Here is a 17,674-nt window from a genome sequence, read left to right on the forward strand (position 1 = left end):
CAGGCTGGACTAAATACTGCCATATAACTGCTCTAATACAAGTTGCCATAGTGGCAAAGCTGTTGACAAGCCAAGTTCCCTCTGTTCATCTCCAAACATACAATTCCAAGAGAGTGTGAGCACTGCCCCAGGCTGGACTTGTCAGAAGTGTTGCACAGGTCCTGGAGGAGGCTGACACAGCTGTACCTTTGTAGGTGCCATAAGCAAGTGTCTGTGGACATGTGTGTGACAGGAATAAAACAAGGGAAAGAGCAATGTTGAGATCTGGGATTTGCCCAGGGAGATGAATTCATAACAAGGTTAAGTCACAGCACAGTACTGAGACACAAGTACAGACATCAGTGAAGTCACAGGGAAAATAGCTCTGTAGGTTATAATACCATTCAGGCACAAAAATTGCTCTAATAACTTATGATAAATATTTACAAGTAGCTTACTTAGCTTTGGGTTGAGTTCTGTAGGAGAACTTGTTATTGAACAGCACCACCACCTGTGATCTGCACTCATGGGGCTGAGCACTGCAAGAGGCACCTTAAACCCCAGGGACAGTCTTCTTGTTCTTGTTTCTAAACATCACTTCTGAAGACACCACTTTCCCTGAATATATTAAGCAAAAGTGGGTTCTTCTGTGCAGTAATGAGTCAGGGAGATGTCTTGAAAAATGTCAAACGTGTAATTTTTGCTGGGACAAGAGCTGTATATTAGATTACAGCCAAAGAGTTGAGGATCAGTTTTCAGAAAGCAACATTATATATTTCAGGCTTGTATCTCTTCAGATTGCATTCCAATAATGTCATGGCAAAAATCCACCAAACTTTGGCCTGTAGCACAATATCCCCACTACATCAAATGCATTTCTTTCTTGAGCATAGTAATAAAATATGTTCCAGAATCTGGGCTCACATCCCAAATATTCCTTGAACATTTCAGTTCTTAAACATGCAAACAGGACTTGAGAATTCACATAATGCTCCACAGGATTCATAAATGCAGCAATGAAGTTGAAAAAAAAAATGTAGTTTGTGCTTACAGTGTTGGGTGTTTGGGGATTTGGTAGTTTTTTTTAGTTTAGTTGGTTTTTTTCCCTGGTTTTGTTTGTTTTCTGTTTTTCTTTTTTTTTTTTTTTTGGTTTGGTTTGGTTTGGTTTGGTTTGGTTTGGTTTGGTTTGGTTTGGTTTGGTTTTTTTAAAGTTTATCAGGTTTGTGGAAAAACATCATACAAAAGGGCAATTGAAATTCTGTTCATAACCATAAGCTATTATGTTATCCAAATCTAGTGACCTTCCAACCACTTTTATTTTCTATACAGTCTTAGAAAATAAGGCTCATCAGGGCTGGAAGTATTTAAACTCTTCTATGATGAGTAACTTCTTCAAAATCACCTGCATGGCTTCCAATGCAATCTAGTTATGACTCTGAATTATATTATGTATCCATGCACACATTATGCATTTTTGAAAGAGAACCAAGCACAACTCATGAATGAACAAGTGGTATTTTATAATCTGCAAAAATTAGAAAGTCAGGCTTTTCCTCCAGCTTAAGCTTTCTGCATCAGATGAGGTTTCTTCCACATACAGCACAGGAAACAGAATCAAAACAGGAAAACAATGTGTGGCAGGAGGAAGATGGAATTTTTAGTATGAACTCAGTTTACTTCCTTATTCACCTCATAAAACTATCATAACCTTTCACATGAAAAATTAAGAGGTTGTATTTTAACCAAATTTCTGATTGTTGGGACATATGAAGAAAAATTCTAAGAAGCTGGGAACGAGCACACTTTGATCTCATATGGCAACCCTTTCCATATCCTTTATGAAATTCAAAGCTACTATACATTAAATTCTATTACACACATTTGAAATTTAAAATTGTAAAGGCTTTTTAAATACTCTGTTGAAAAAACCCCAAAACAAGCAAAAAAATAACCCCAAAACAAACAAAAATACTCCACCCCCCCACAAAAAAAAACAAAACCAAAACCAAAAAATCTCAGCACTTACACAACAATAAAGTTTTCTTTGTAGGAAATGTGACACTCATGGAACTAAGAGTAGAGTACCCATATTTAAAATTCCCTCTGTTCCTTCTCATATGACAGTTTCCTCCTCACTGGTGGAGGAGGCCACAGATTGGCAGATTCCTACAGGGAGTTTAGGAAGCTTAGGATGTCTTTTTCCCTCCAGAATATTGGGATGAGTTTTTCCTTTTGGATTAATAACATTAAGCAAATGCAGACAACTTCCAGCTTGAAGCACTGAAAGGGAATTCAAGTCAACTGGCCATTTTTGGATGCAGACACTGGGTTGAGGAAAGAATATAAGTATTGCACTAGAAAGCTGGACCCAACCTATATAACCTGCAGTATTTGTAAATTAGAACTCTGGCATGAGGAATTTGGGAATTGTGCATGGATCTTGTACTGGATTTTGATCTAAACAATTTTCTCTATATTAGAATCTGCCTTGAGTAACAGCTGAAGCAGCAAGATTATAATATTTTGTAGTATACTTCCTCCAATATTATAAATCTGTTATCAAAAAGCAAATAAATTATTTAGGCCATCTACATTCTTGGGAAAATGACCCTAGGCTTCATAACATAAACAGACTGCAGCTCTTGAAAATATATTTGTAATTTCTGATTCTAGAAAATATGTTCTTGCAACTATATGAATTATTTTTCTACCAGTCATACAACCCTCACTGTTCTGCTGTGGTGAAAAGGGACTATTAACAAAGTTAAACTCCTACTTAAAAAAAAAAAAACAAACAAAACATTTAACTTGTTTCCATGCAAACAAAGCCTAGAACTAATGATAAAAATTGTTTAATTCCACACAAAACCAAAGGATAATTCTAAATAGCTAACAAAAAATTTAGGCACATTCTGCTGTGCCAGATCAGTTGCTATTTACAACATGCATATAAGCATTGTCTTGTACAGGACAAAATCAATGTATTCTCTATTAACATTTCTGATAAATCAAACCATAGTAGAATATCCTTCAAATGTTTTTTAAATTCTTTCTTCCAGCAGTGGCTTAGAGCTTAGCTCTAAAAATGTGTTGCCAAAAGCATCTTGCTTGCCTTCTCATTAGTGGTGTATCAAATCACATGTATAAAAACATTCATTTAAGTTAGCAAGAAGGTTTCCATTAATTTCAACTGCAACCTTAGAGCAACATTAAAATCAAGAGTAACAACACACTTCTTGTACCAGCATTCCAAGATGCACAACGTGAATTTTGAATCTTACCCAAGAAAAGGGAAAAAAAGCATGTTTCTCTTAGATAAAGTCATTTTAGTTCTGGGTGGGTTTTTCTTTGGTGGGTTTTTTTTTTTTGGTTGTTGTTTTGGGGTGGTGGTTTGTTTTTTGGTTTTTTTTTTGGTTTGGTTTGGTTTGGTTTGGTTTTGGGATGGTGGTTTTTTGGTTTGGTTTGGTTCGGTTCGGTTTGGTTTGGTTTTGGGATGGTGTTTTTTTTGTTTGTTTGTTTGTTTTGTTTTGCTTTGTTTTTTTGTTTGGTTTAGTTTTGTGTTTTCCCCCCCAGTGACACAGAATCATGGAATCGCAATGCCACAGTACCTGTCACAGCCTGCTGGTCATCCACCATTAACTTTAAACCTTTTCCTCGCCGCACCACACGCACTGTGTGCCACTCATTATCATTGAGGTTATAGCCAGCAAAAAGGGTTTCTGGGCCTTTGCCTGTAGGACATGCCAAACAGTCATTATGCAATCTTTAAAGCAGTTTACATGTGAACCTCACAGAGAAAGAGAGAAACAGAGAGACTGGCTGGGCAAATGTTAAAACTCACCAAAAGTCACATCAAGCAAGAAAATTACCAAGTATAAGCAAAATATAGAGCTACTGTATACTGTATACCATAAAACTACTACATTAAAACACTTCTAATGTCTATTTAACTATGTAAACACATTGTATATTCACCAGGTTTTCATAAATAGGCACAGTCAACATGGATTTAGTTATTCACTTTTCAATTTTATGCAGATCTTTAAGAAAAGGGATTACTGAGCCAAAAGAACTTCAAGTATGGATTTACAAGACTGGATTTTTGCTCCTTCATTAAAAATAATTAGGTGGAAAATAAAAAGTGGTAAATGTATGTGCATGAGTGTTGTATTTTTCTTAATCTATGTCTACTTCTCTGTTTGTTTAGCTTCTGTTTATTAGGATTTCTCAGAACATCATCTATTACCTGATCTAGATGGTTTGCTAATATTCAGATCTAGTACCTTCTGCTGTTAGCAGATCTTCAAACCATGCTTTCCCATTTTGTTTAATGGATAAAGTTTTGTTTTTTTTTAATTTGCTATTTTTGTCAGCAGTACAGCCAACAATTTCATGAAAATTCTGTGTACAGCACAATGTACTCATGATAAACAAACTACCCACAAACCAAGGAAAAAGGATACCTTTAATGCCCAGGAAAAGACTTCTCATAAGCAAAGGATTATGGAAATTGTCCCTTTCACTGTTGACCAAGAAGTGAAAGAGAGAAAGAGAAACCCTGACTTTGTGCTGCCATTGACATGAATAGTTGATAGACCAAGTGCTGGACCAATTGATCAAAACTCATGTGGTGACTGTCCAAAAGGCAAAGCTAATCTGCAATATGCAAATTACATTATTGTAAAACAGAGACCTCCCTGGCCTGTTTTTCAGTTCCTGTGGCAGAAGAAATGCTGCCGATAACTAAAAGTTGTCAGTTAAATTCTGGACTCTGTGCATGAGAAACACAGAGCTCCTGGAGCTGGTCCAGAGGAAGGCTCCAGAGATGATCAAGGGACAGGAACATCTCTCTAATGAGGAAAGGATGAAGGACTGAGCCTGTTTAGCCTGGAGAAGAAACATTGAGAAGAACCTCATCAATGTCAGTCAGTGTCTGCAGGGAGGGGTCAGAGCACGATGGCACAAGAGGACAGGAGCAGAGGCAGGAGCTGAGGCTCAGGAAGTTCCACCTGAACACAGAAAGAGGCTCCTTACTGTGCAGGTGGCAGAGCACTGGAGCAGGTTACCCAGATAGGCTGTGGATATCCCCCCTCCCTGGAGATATTCAGGAACCATCTGGACACACTCCTGTGCCATGTGCTCTGGGATAAAACTGCTTGAGCAGGGAGGTTGGAGGAGCTTGAGCAGATGCCTCACTGTGGTTCTTTCCAACCTGACCCATCCTGTGATTCTGTAAAAGAGACACATTATAAAATAATATTTGACATGGAAACATTAGGGCTACCCTGAGTCAGACCATTACCTGCACTGTGCCCTTCCAGGTGACTCTAACCTATGTGTCAGTCTTGCCCTGAAATGATGAGTGAGATCTGCTAATAAAATCAAAGCCTCTCTGACTTCAGAACTGCACAGAGGGAAAAGGACACAAAGAGCTTGATGTAGCTGTTCAGCATATTGGACAGTTTCCGTCTCAGATGTTTTCCATCTTCTGTCAGCATTTTTTTAAATTGCTGCTGGTTTATTGCCCTGCTTTTACATGCAACCTTTGCTATTTTGGGCATGCCAAGGGATCTCCAGGAACAAAAATGCAAAGCAAAAGCAGTGAGAGTCTCATAACACTGTTTCTCTGTGTCTCTGTATTGACACCAAGCTAGGAAAGGTGTTTGAACCCAGCAGAAGCAGATGATTGAGGTCAACTACCGGAATCATTCTGTACCTTAGATGTTTGTTTTCTTTGAAAAGAGAAAGACCAGTTTTGCCCAAAGCTTAAGTGAATAATATTCTCTTTGAATGTGCTGGTATACATGCAGTGCCTAAAAATTTAAGCCATTTCTTTTAGGCACTTCAATGGAACCAACTTCTACCTAGATTTGGAGACAACAGATGGATTTATAAAAAATGCTGAAATAACATGAGCAAAATCTTAGTGAGAGTAAATAGACCTGCCTAGGCACCATTTAATATTACTGTAAACGTATTCATACTTATTTGTTAGTCCAACCTTCTTTTTCTTTAAATTTTTAAAGTAGTTTAACCACTTAGTCTACATTATCTCTCTTCAGATCTCTAAAAGACCTAAAAGCATATGTAATTTTAATTTACTCTCACATTAATAACACTCTGCAGTGTCCCTTTCGTGTAAATGTGCCTCAGTGTATACTAACATCAAATCCAGCTTGGCTGCTCACATTTACAGGCAAATCTATCTATTCTCTTTTAATGGCTGGGGGACTTGTAAACTGTTCCTGTTGTAAAATTAAATGTGTGTTTTCCTGTGCATCAGTCTATTTTCCTTGTGAGAGTAGTCTTAGTAAAAAGTAAAAAGCTGCCTGTTCCCACTGCAATCCAAAAGAGGGTTAGGGAGACCCTGGGGAAAGGGCTTGGAAAAGGACAAGACTTGGTACAACACACCATGGGAACAATGCTCTGAAAAGAGTCCTGGCCTTGGAGAAACTATCCACTTGCATGGAAAAGAGACCTTTCTTTCCTGGGGTGGATCTCCAACTCAGAAAATGCCTTTGATTTGTCAGAGAGGGTACAAGAAACTACAAAATAGCAAAGTCCAGTGCCCAGGGATTGTGCATCTGCCTGTCCCATCATGCTGCATCTCTGCAAAGTAGAACAGCTTTCCATGGCAGCTGAGGAGGGAGATAAGGAAGGATGGATGCTCACCATTCCAGTGCTAATGCAGTGCTGGGGCTGCTTCCTGGCAGGAACTATGTTGGTGAGCAGAGTATTTAGGAGAAAATTGCCTACACACTTAAACACAAAGACATGTAGGAACCCCTTGATACCAAAAGACCACCAGAACTGTAGAAGAAAACTCTTAACATACCTTGTTAAATGGCATTGGTCAACCTGAAACATAGTTCATATTAGTACTTTCCTCACTGACTTTCAAATATATTGATCTGAAATTAATTTAAACATTGAGATCATAATGATACAGAGTCTTCTTGTGCCCTGGTTATAGTTCTTATGGTGAATCTACTATAAATTCATACCTACTAAATCATTGGCTCACCAGTCTTCTTCTGACTTTACACTGATCCATTTAAATCACACCAGCAGAAAGTGCTCTTAAATAAGTGTATTTAAATAAGAATTGGCATACTGACACCCGTTTTTGTTGTTTTTTTTTCTTTTTTTTTTTTTTAAATAGTTCTATACCTCCCACAAGAAGAAAAGAAAGAGCCCCAATTAAAATAATACATATTTATATATATATATATATATACAGACACATATATATATAAAATTTTGTTTTGTGTTACATGGACTGATACAATTATTCCAAACTTATGTCCCTCCACCCCTATTTCCCATTCTGTCCTTCCCCTGGAACTCATCTGTCTGTTTCTAGACAGGACATAGTTATTTTGCTTCACACACCCAGTGAGCATGGGCTCACTTTCTGAGCTACAGATCCTCTCAGATGCTAAAACCTTAATCATAAACCTTTTCTTTCTGAGACAAGTTGCAAACTGGAAAAAAAAATCCACTAAGTATCTCCTCTTCATTAAATATTAAATGTATTATCAACGTCTATGTTCAGCTCTTTTCCTATTTTTAAAGGCTTAAATAACTATCAAATTTTATGCATCCTCAGAGAAAATGGATACCACCAAATAAAAGAAGCACTGGCACTTTTATGGCTACCACAGTTTGTTCAGAGTCCATCACAGCAGTAAAATTTCCACACCCATTTAAAAGCAGGTAATTGCTTGTACAAATACCTTTCTACAAAGCAAAATGCAGACTGTGCAGTCAGTCAATACAGGTACAAATCTTGATGGTGCAATTCATTATGAGCTAGGACATATAAAGCCCCAAACATTCCCAGTTAAATATTTGCTTTGGCATCCAAAGCTGAGCTTACTTTGTTGTCAGCACCTCAGCTGGAACTTAACAGCCCTTTCAAAATGAAAGAAAAAAAGTATAAACTTCCTGAAGAAAAAAATAATCCCATTTCCAATGCACTGAATATTCTAAATGTTCTCTGAAGTTATCTATTCTCTTCACTACCTTGTGAGGAGCATATTCAGCCTAATTCAAGTGCTGAAGATATGCTGAATTCCAATGAATCAGTCAATGAACTTTAATACACAAAATTTTTCTTCTTATAGACATCTATCCTGTGATACTTCCCTTTTAACTGACTACTTGAACAGAACTGATGATTTTGAAAGGAGATACTAGCTCTTGCATTGTAGCAAAACATGTTCAAAATGAGTTGTCTGAATTTGTTTCTCACAATGCCATCCACCACTACCATTGTCATGTACCAAAATGCTTGGAGCATTCAATTCTGCCATATGGATATGAAATATGAAATATAGAAAGAGGCACTATAAACAGAGACTAGGAAGGGAGACTGGGTGGTTCACTGAATGCTACACTAACCAATGGAACCCAAGAGATACAGGCAAATCACTACTTTTTATTTATTAATCAGCATATGAAAGATCAGTGGTTTCAGCCTGGTTTGCTAATGGAAAACTGTGCATACTACAGCTCTCAGTTTCAGATGGCATACAGACAAAAAGATATTTGGACAAGAAGACAAAACCCTGAGATCAATTCACTTAATAGACAATGTTTCTTTAAGTCAGGGTTGTCAAGATTTTAGCTAAAATAAGAAATATTTTATGATTCAGCTTGCTATATATGGACAGCTGCATGGTCTGAGAGATACCTAAGAATGCCATTGTAAATACCTGGTGCAGAACTGGAGGACTCTGTGCCATCTCAGTTATCCTGCTTTCCAGAGGAAATTTAACATGCCTCTAGTTGAGGCTTCTGTTCCAGCACTCAGCCAGACTCACAATCTCTGTGCAAACCTCATGAGGCACCTGCATTACATATCAGGCTGCAGCACAAGAAGTTCAGGAGAGATTCCTCCAGAGTAAGACACAGAAACACAAGACATACAGGGTAAGGCATCTTAACCTTCCCTATCCTTTCTAAGTCTGGCTGCAGAAATGTTACTGGTCTTCTGAAACACTCATTAGCATAGCTGATCTTAAAAAGTCAATTAATATAGAGAATCATTTAAATGGCATTTTAAATGGCTGTGCCTGTATCATCCCAAAATTATCTGGCTAAACAGGTTTCTTGCCAACAGAAAAATTGCATTGCTTTTTAAACATCAGAATGTGTATCAGGTTATCATTTACAGCTAATTGATAGGATAGCTTGGAAAAAAAAAATCTAATTGGAAGCCAAAGAAATTTTGTCCATTGTATTTTCTCCCCAGCAGACTCATATGGAAAATTGCACAAGAATAGCATGTTCACTGAATTGTATCAAGAAAAACATATCAATCTTGCATCGCTTGATCCAAATGCTGCAGCCCACAATAGTTTTATTATAGTCAAAATTGCTTTTGGCAATTTGGGTAATGTATTGGCAGTTAAGGGTATTTTTATCCCTTTTTTTTAAAAACAAAATTTGACATTTCAGAAATTAAAATGAAGGAGATTGGAGCTGCTAATTTCATTTGTCAGCCTTCATTCCAGCGGTAAGAATAGATCATATTCTTCAGAGTAACAGGAATATAATATTAAATATTTCCATTGAGGCATATCTATATTTCTCATACAGAAATGCAGAAAGCTAAACAAGATACTTTTGAAAATTCTGCTGGCTTCCCCTAGATGACCAAACTACAAACAGACTGCATTTAATATTGATCTAGTTCACTAGCAAGGAGAAAGAGCATGCACAGTGAATTCACTGGGGAAGAAAAATCCATGCAAGGATATAAAAACAACCAATCCAGGAATCAAGCATCATATCCAGCTCTGAGGGCACAGAGTTTTCATTTGTTTGGTTCTTTTCTCTCCTTTTTCCAAAATTGCTTCCTTGACGATAGTCTGAGTTGCTGTGAATTTTTCCACTCCCAGCTTTGTCTTTCTTTTGGAAACTGTTAAATTTGGGGTGCAATATCACACATACTGATCCATTTATTTCTTTTAAGCTGTGAGATATTCACTGTGACACAGCTGATGTCTAAACAGAACCAGTGGATCCAGGTGGGAAGAAAAAACACAAGTAGATCTATTGGACTGAATTAAACCTAAGGATTCAGCCAAGAAAGGTGCTGATGATGATGAACCACTTGTGAAAGCTTATTATCTACAAATAGATAGTACTATTTGGACCAGTACTCAATTTCAGCAAAATGGAGAAAGAAAGAAAAACATCAGAAAGCAGTAAATTTTAGAGTTGCAAGTCTTGGCCTCTAGACATCCCTGCTAGACCAAAGGATATGTAGAAGACAGAAGCTCTCAAAAAGGTGCCTTGCTGGTCAATTTGAACTGTATTTCCTGGAAAAAAAAGGGGTTTTGAAGCTGCAATTACAACTCTCTGTGAACTCAGTGCACATGAGAGGATAAAAATGATCTTGTTACTACATTATGAAATGTCTGACCCATCTGTCTCTCAGCGTATGACTTAAAACATTTATGGCTTAAAATCAGTTGCATTTTAATTTAGTTTTGTAACTCATCTATCTAAGCAAGTGAAACACAAACAGCCCTAAGGACATGCAATTTACCTTTTTCTTGGAAATATTGCAAGAAAAGTATCTTTTAAAAGCAGCTAAACCCAGAAGTCAGCTAGATCCCTGTATTTTTAATAAGAGTGCAGTTTCATACTGTTCTCTGAGGATTATGACTATCAGAAAATGTGCTAAAAGTACTAAAGGTTGTATGAATCTACCTCAAGGCTCTGAACTAAAGCAAGGTCAATGAGCTTGAAAATACATGGTTGTTGTTTTGCCAGCTCACTGCTGGATGCTCTGAGACACTTTTCCAGAAACCATGATGAACCTGACAATTGACTTTGCTGTAGGTGAGGTGAGCATGAACTTTCAATACATGGCAATTCTATGCTAATTTAAAAAAAAAACAAACTTGAGTGCAAGATTATTTACTTTGCATTTGCTGCAGGTAAAAAAATGTGCACTTACAAAGATTGTGCACCTTTACATCATACTCTAAGGTCATACCCTGCATTAAATCAGGCTAAATTTTTTTCTTGAGTGCACTCAGGATTTATCAGTGGGAGTTGGCATTCAGCAGATTCACTTGCACAAAGTACTTGTGTGGCTTTAGCAAATCTTAATTTGTTTTCACATTGACATGGCTGCTATAATGAAAAATTCCACAAATTTTAAGATGAATATGTTTGAGCATTTTGTTATAAAGTCAAACTTAACACAAACTTTCAAATCAATACCACTGACTTCATTACCTAAGCACATTAGGAAAACAGCTATTTCACAAACCTTCTATCCCATCTGATAAGTGAATGTATTTTTTAAAATATCATCCACCACAAACTTGCATATTACATGAAAAAGAAAATGGCAAATTTTAATCCATTTAAAAGACTGAAATTCTCCTACACAGGATTTTTGCATTACACTGAGCTTTCTAATTCCAAAAGTTTATTTCAATGGAAATTTTTTTTTAGGTCTTATTTAACAAAAACTTTGTAGGACTAATGGAGAAAAGAATGGCTAATTCATCTGGAGTTATGATTATTTACTTTGTCCCTCTCTATAAAATAATAGGATTGAAAATCATGAGAACTGATGAGGCAATTTGGGAACTCCTGTGTAAAATACAACTAAAAGTGACATTAACCCCCAATTTTAAGCAATATTGAAATTCAATTTTTTAAAAAGCAAATATTCCTTGTTCAAATATGACTTTAATGGCAGCCCGAATCTAATAATCATTAATTCTGTATAAAATCAGAGTTTTATCAATATTACTGATTTGTGAGATGTGGCTTAAAGTAGAGGAATACAGCAATCCTAAGATAAATTCAAGTTAAGTTTCTCCTTTCCCAAGAAGGGTTTGATTTTTACTTCAGGAGATTCTTTATTCTGGTCTTGACTACCAAACCAAAAGACCCAAACCTTAAAAAACATGGAAGCAGAAATGTACATTTATTTCCCTGTCATGGATATCTAGGAGCAGCAAGAACACTCCTCTAAGTTTTCAAAGAAATGGAGTGTGCTACACCTGATAACTTCCATTTCCTTAGACATCATCTCTCCAAACTACTGTTTGAATAAGGTGCCCTCAGCTTCCAGGGGAATTCTGCTGTCTCCTCTGAGCCCAAGAGATCTGGAGGAATTATGACTTGGAAGAAGGATTTCACAGCAAGATGCCTATCTGAATAACTTTTATAATCTGGACCTTAATCACTTTCATTCAGCTGATAAAAAAATAAACAAAATATACTGAGACAAAGGTGCTCCAGGCAACAGATGCAACTGGTCTCCAAATGTTCTCTTAGGAGCCTGAAGAACCTGTGCTACTTCTTTCCAATTAAACCCAGTGAAGTAAAAATAACCTAACTTACAGCAATCTTTGTAGAGAAAGTAGGTATACATTTGATGATTTCATTTTTTTTTTTTTCATGGAGAGAATTAGAATATTTATTGTACATTGGCTAGATTATAAGTGACAACAGGAAAAAAAAAGCAGAAACAGATTTGACACATTAGCCTTTCTGACACTGATATTGACTGTGCCCATTTATATCAAAACCATGGATGTCAAAACTCATTACATTTTAAATTATAAGTAAGCACAACTTAAGTATGTTATCCAAAATTTGCCTTTTTTATAGAAAAAAAAATCTATATGTTTAGCTAAATTAACACAACAAAAAAAAACTTAAATATTTCCTTTTACCCTTATATCTTGCATAATGTTCTTAAGAATAAGCAGATTGGAAACTAGGTGGCATAGAAAGGAAGAGAATTTGGACTGTGACTTTATTTTAAGAATAGGTTCCTCTTGATTTACAGGTGTCTTCATCCCAAAAGCAGTTGTTATAAAATACTTACAACTAAATCTCACACTCATATCCTTTATTTGTTGTTTGTTTGGGTTTTTTGTAATTTAAATGCTGAATCATAACATTTTGCCTAATTAAGAATAATGAGAATAATATTTAAAGGTTTATTATTATTGATTATTTAACTGTTTAAAAATATTTTTATAATTATCATGGATCAAAAAGCACAATTTCTTGACACTGCTTATTCTTGGATACTTCTTGGTAGACAGGAGTCAGGGAACGAGGACTAATAGTGACATTGCAGATTGTTTTCAGAAATTACAAATAGATGAATACAAAGGTAGATCCAGTTCTATGATCAGCCTCCAATGACTTTGGTGGGTATACTCTTGTATGTCTGAGTAGAAAAGCATAGCTTTAGCTCATGGAATTGTTTTTAACACTGACAGAAGCTCTCCAATGCTCTTGAGCCATTTATCATCTCTCTAGGATTGTGCTCAGCATCAGCCACTGACAATTTTTTACTTAACAAAACAAGTAAGCTTCTTGACAGAAGTGCCTACTTGCACTTTCTTAAGGTGTGCTATGTATCTTGATTTATGCAATTTTAGGGAATCAAGAATCTGTGTTGCTGACTTTCAGAGGCAGTGCTGCTCTTATTCACAGCCAATTAGCTCATCAGCTGAGCTCCTAAGTGTCTTGTATCATGTCAGTGAAAGTGTCAGCTGTCTCCTGTTAGCTGGAGATGCAAGAATACTTCTTCCCCCCAGAGCAAATGGTGTGGTCGTTTCCTCCCAGGAAACAGCAGACTTGATTTCAAGCTGCTGAAATATTACACAGCAAAAACTGCAGAGACAGTTCAAAGGAACCAAAACAAAAATTCAGCAGGCAATTGTCACCAATACTCAACAATTATAGAGCTTAAATTTTGGTAGGACTTTGACTCCTTAAATGGTAGGAGCATGATTGTTATTTTTTACTTCTGATCTCATTTCCACAAGTCATATATAAACAGTTCATGGCATGTAAGTGAAAATGGAATTGTTGACTTACCTGTTTGAGCTTTCTTTTCCAGACAGATTTTATTACTAGTGAGAAAAGCCTTAATGTGCAGAGACAGAGAGGAACTTTTACCTAATGAAATTTTATTTCTACATACATGCATTTCACTCCTTGTAGGAAAATCTGACAGAATATAAAATGAATAAGAAATAATACCAAAAAGTAGTATAAACTACATGAACCACAGCTCCCTTTTTTCTTTAATTGCTTTTCCTCATTCCATGTCTTGGTCTTCCTCTTGTGTCTTGTTGCTTCAAGACTGCCTAGACAAATAACTGCTGAAGAATTCCTTGCACACTTCCCAAAGGGGGCTGCATCTCAGAAAGCCAACTTTATCTTGATGTCTCAGCTCAACAGAGCAATACCTCCTTTGAAGTGACTTGTCTGATGGATTGAGGCCTAGAAATCAGCTGGAAGGGAGCATAAGTTAACCTCTTGACATGTCATCCAAAAAAGTAATGTGCTTGGATGGAAATTTCAACAGCTACCTGAATATAATTCATTAAAGTTATTGTCAAGAAGAGATAATAAGGAAGCAGTTATGTGGTTCCAGTAATAAGCTACTGAGTGCTTAAAATGTTATGATAGATGTTTCATGCATTTTAATAGACATAAATGCAAAATGTGCTAGATACAGAGTAAGTGCTTTTAATATAAGTAACTGCTCATCAGTGACATGCACTGGGTAGATGTTTTTAATGTTATCAGCTCTTCAAAAAAAAAGCACATTGAAAAATGAATTACTGTTCTTATAACATTAATGAAGAATAATGTTGTAGCTGAGAGCTTGCTGGGCTTCTTCATCAAGACTGAACTTATAAAAGGATGCCTTGCAAGGATAAAAAAGCCACCTTTCTGAAGCAACCATGGAACTAGAACTAATACATACTCACACAGAAGTTTTTTGCAGATGCAGTAAAGGAGGGGCCATCAAAATGCCACAGATGACTCAGAAACCAGATTCTGTGAACTTGTATTTATGCAAAGAGGTGGACAACTCAATTTCTGTGCTACACATGAAAAGGACAAAAAGCTCTCTGCTCATGTGCTGTTCTCTACTGTCTATAACCAAATTTCACTGGGCTTAGTGCTGAAAGAGTAGGGTAATACCTTACCAGGGATTTATTCCAGACTTCCAAGTGAACAAATATAGAAATGTAGCAAAATAATTTTGATTTATGAAAAGTTTTACTTTGGCACCCTTGTCATTTTTAGGTTCTTCCTTTGATGAACAAGAGGGAGCCAAACATTCCCTGAGCAGCTTGGCTCTCCTCATCAGACAAAGCTGAGAAACAGGATCAGATCTGATTCTCACTGCAATTAGTTGCACTTTTTTTGATCATTTAGAAATAGAATATATTAATAAGAGAGGGACAGACAGAAGCTTGGTAATTCCCCTCAACATATGCCAGACATACTGCAATGCTCACTGGCTGTGCTCATGAGAACCAGACACCACATTCCAATTACATCCTCTTTAATTCTGCTTCCCCTTTCCCATATTCTTACCAAATGCCTGTCCATTCTATTAAAAAAAAAAAAAAAATCACAAACACTTATACTATTAGGACATAATGACAGCTGTGAGCATGAGATGTGCTGATCAGAAAAGCAGTATCTACCTGCAGAGAGATGGCATTTTGGTTGGTTTTCCTTGCAAAGTTCTTGAGATAACACAGCACCACTGAATTACTAAGGCTTTGTTTTTTGAAAAAGTTCTAGTCACTTACTTAATAGATTTAAATTCTTTCTAACTAAACTATTAATGATTTTAGTATCTTTTTACACAGATTTTTTGCAAAAAAACCCCAAAACAACTTCAATGTCTTCAATATATAGTATTGCAATACTACAATGTTTCTCCATAGAATTTTAATTTATAATTGCTTCTAAATGTTTTCTGCAAACATATCAATAAATGTTCCTCTCAAGAGCATTATATCTTAGAAACAGTGAGTCCTAAGAAACAAAGGCAGAAAAAGCAAAGAAAGGTGTTTTTACATGAAGTCTGAGATTTTTTTAATCTGTGTATAAATTGAGAAACATCATCAGCTCACCAATGCTGAGTTACTGTTATTTTTTCTTAAAACTGAATACCAACAATGAATTTCTTTTTTAAAGAGATACAGACCAAAATTTCTGGCCAGAAAGCTCTTATTACTAAGTAAAAAAAACAAAAAAATAAAAAATTCACAATGCTTAGTAAATATAAAAGAGCCATCTTAATTAATGGTTTACCCTAATTTGACTTGATTAGACAGTTAATCAAGAAGTTTTTTGAGAATTTGTTGAAATATTGGCTTGTGTCATCTGCTGCCATCTGTGTGTTAACACTCTAATTTTCATGGAATCTGATTACAAAGTTTAGAATGACTGTATACCACCCAGCTGATGATAGATTTATATTTTTTTTCCAGCCTAATGTTTCTGTGAATCTGTGATTACTTTCACCAGCAATTTCCTGTTGCTCTGAATATAGGGTATAAACTAGTGATGAAATAATTAGGGAAAGAAGTTGTAAATTAAGCTGGGAAATGGCACATAAGACCAGCTAGTTCAGCACTGTGCTTTCAAGAGCAGCACAGAAAAGCAGAACTGCTCTGTAGTAATGACTACTCTAACAGAGTCACAGCTTCCAATGATGGACATGTTTGGGACTTCTGCAGCTGTAAAAACAGCCTTATCTCAGAAAGTCCTTGATGTATTTCCATTTCATTTAAAAATCAATTTATTAACCACCTGCTGCTTCTTATGGCTGCATAATCATATATTTATAAAAATACATTCATACTCTCTCTTTTTTTTTTCCTGGCATGCCCAGCTGCCCCATGTAGGAAAGCTAATCCATACTTGTAATCCTCCCCGTTGCAGTGACTTGTATTTACCCCATTTAAGTTAATCATGAGGAATGGGAAATGAACACTCATGGAGTGCTCAGGAAGCAGATAAACCATGACTGCATGATACCATAATGCTTTCTCTTCTGGTCTTACCTCCTCTCCCCACAGCCACCCCCATCCACTGGGATTTCTGGCCACTTCTGAGCACTGAACTGTTTTACAAATCTATTCACAATGACTGTGCAATTTCTTCAGCTCAGTGCCACCACATTCCAATGCTGTGCTCACATAATTAAGGTTACTTTTTTCCTAGCATGAATTATTTTGTGAGTATCTCTATTTAATTCCACCTACTACTTTACTGTGCAGTCATTCAGCATTTTGGAGCCCCTCAGAAAATCCTCAAACATGGCATTTCATTTGATCTTCTTAACTAATCACATTGCATTTGCAAATAATATCATCTCCACGTTCATCCTCGTCTCTCAATCACTTATGAATATGTTAGCAGAGATTCCTGTGAGAGCAGTTGGGAGCAGAGCTTTACTGTGGAATGACTGCCATGGCAGCCCAGCTCACTGACATGAATGACATTACATTAGCTCTTACATATTCTTCAGCTCACTGACACGAATGACATTACATTAGCTTTTACACATTCTTCTCCAGAAGAAAATATTATTCAATTCCTTAGCTATTACTGATTAGAACAGGATTCCTTATTACCCCTGCAAGATTTGACTCTAACACCCACTTTCTGTCATGGAAAAAAAATTTGTGAGGATAATTTAAATCACCAGTCCTGAAATGTGATTAAGTCATCTTACTTCTCAAAAGCTAAAGGAAGAAAATATAAAAGTAAAATAAGAGAAATTTAGTACCTGCTATACATGAAAAACTAACTTTCAAGTGCTTCTTCCCATTAAAATATTTAAACAGCCTAGTCTACTTCTTCTGAAAAGCCCTTTTAT

General features: G+C 36.3%; 1 protein-coding gene across 6 annotated transcripts in view; it reads right to left on the minus strand.

Annotated features, from left to right (window-relative positions):
- NRXN1 (neurexin 1) overlaps positions 1 to 17,674 on the minus strand; it is a 668,503-nt gene that overhangs the window by 352,479 nt on the left and 298,350 nt on the right. For all 6 annotated transcript variants that reach the window (XM_056487060.1, XM_056487058.1, XM_056487056.1 and 3 more), the window contains one exon: positions 3,588 to 3,710. In XM_056487060.1, the coding sequence (XP_056343035.1) occupies positions 3,588 to 3,710 (123 nt within the window). The remainder of the gene's footprint in view (positions 1 to 3,587; positions 3,711 to 17,674) is intronic.

The sequence above is a fragment of the Oenanthe melanoleuca genome, chromosome 3 (genome assembly GCF_029582105.1).
Source record: "Oenanthe melanoleuca isolate GR-GAL-2019-014 chromosome 3, OMel1.0, whole genome shotgun sequence".
NCBI lineage: Eukaryota > Metazoa > Chordata > Aves > Passeriformes > Muscicapidae > Oenanthe > Oenanthe melanoleuca.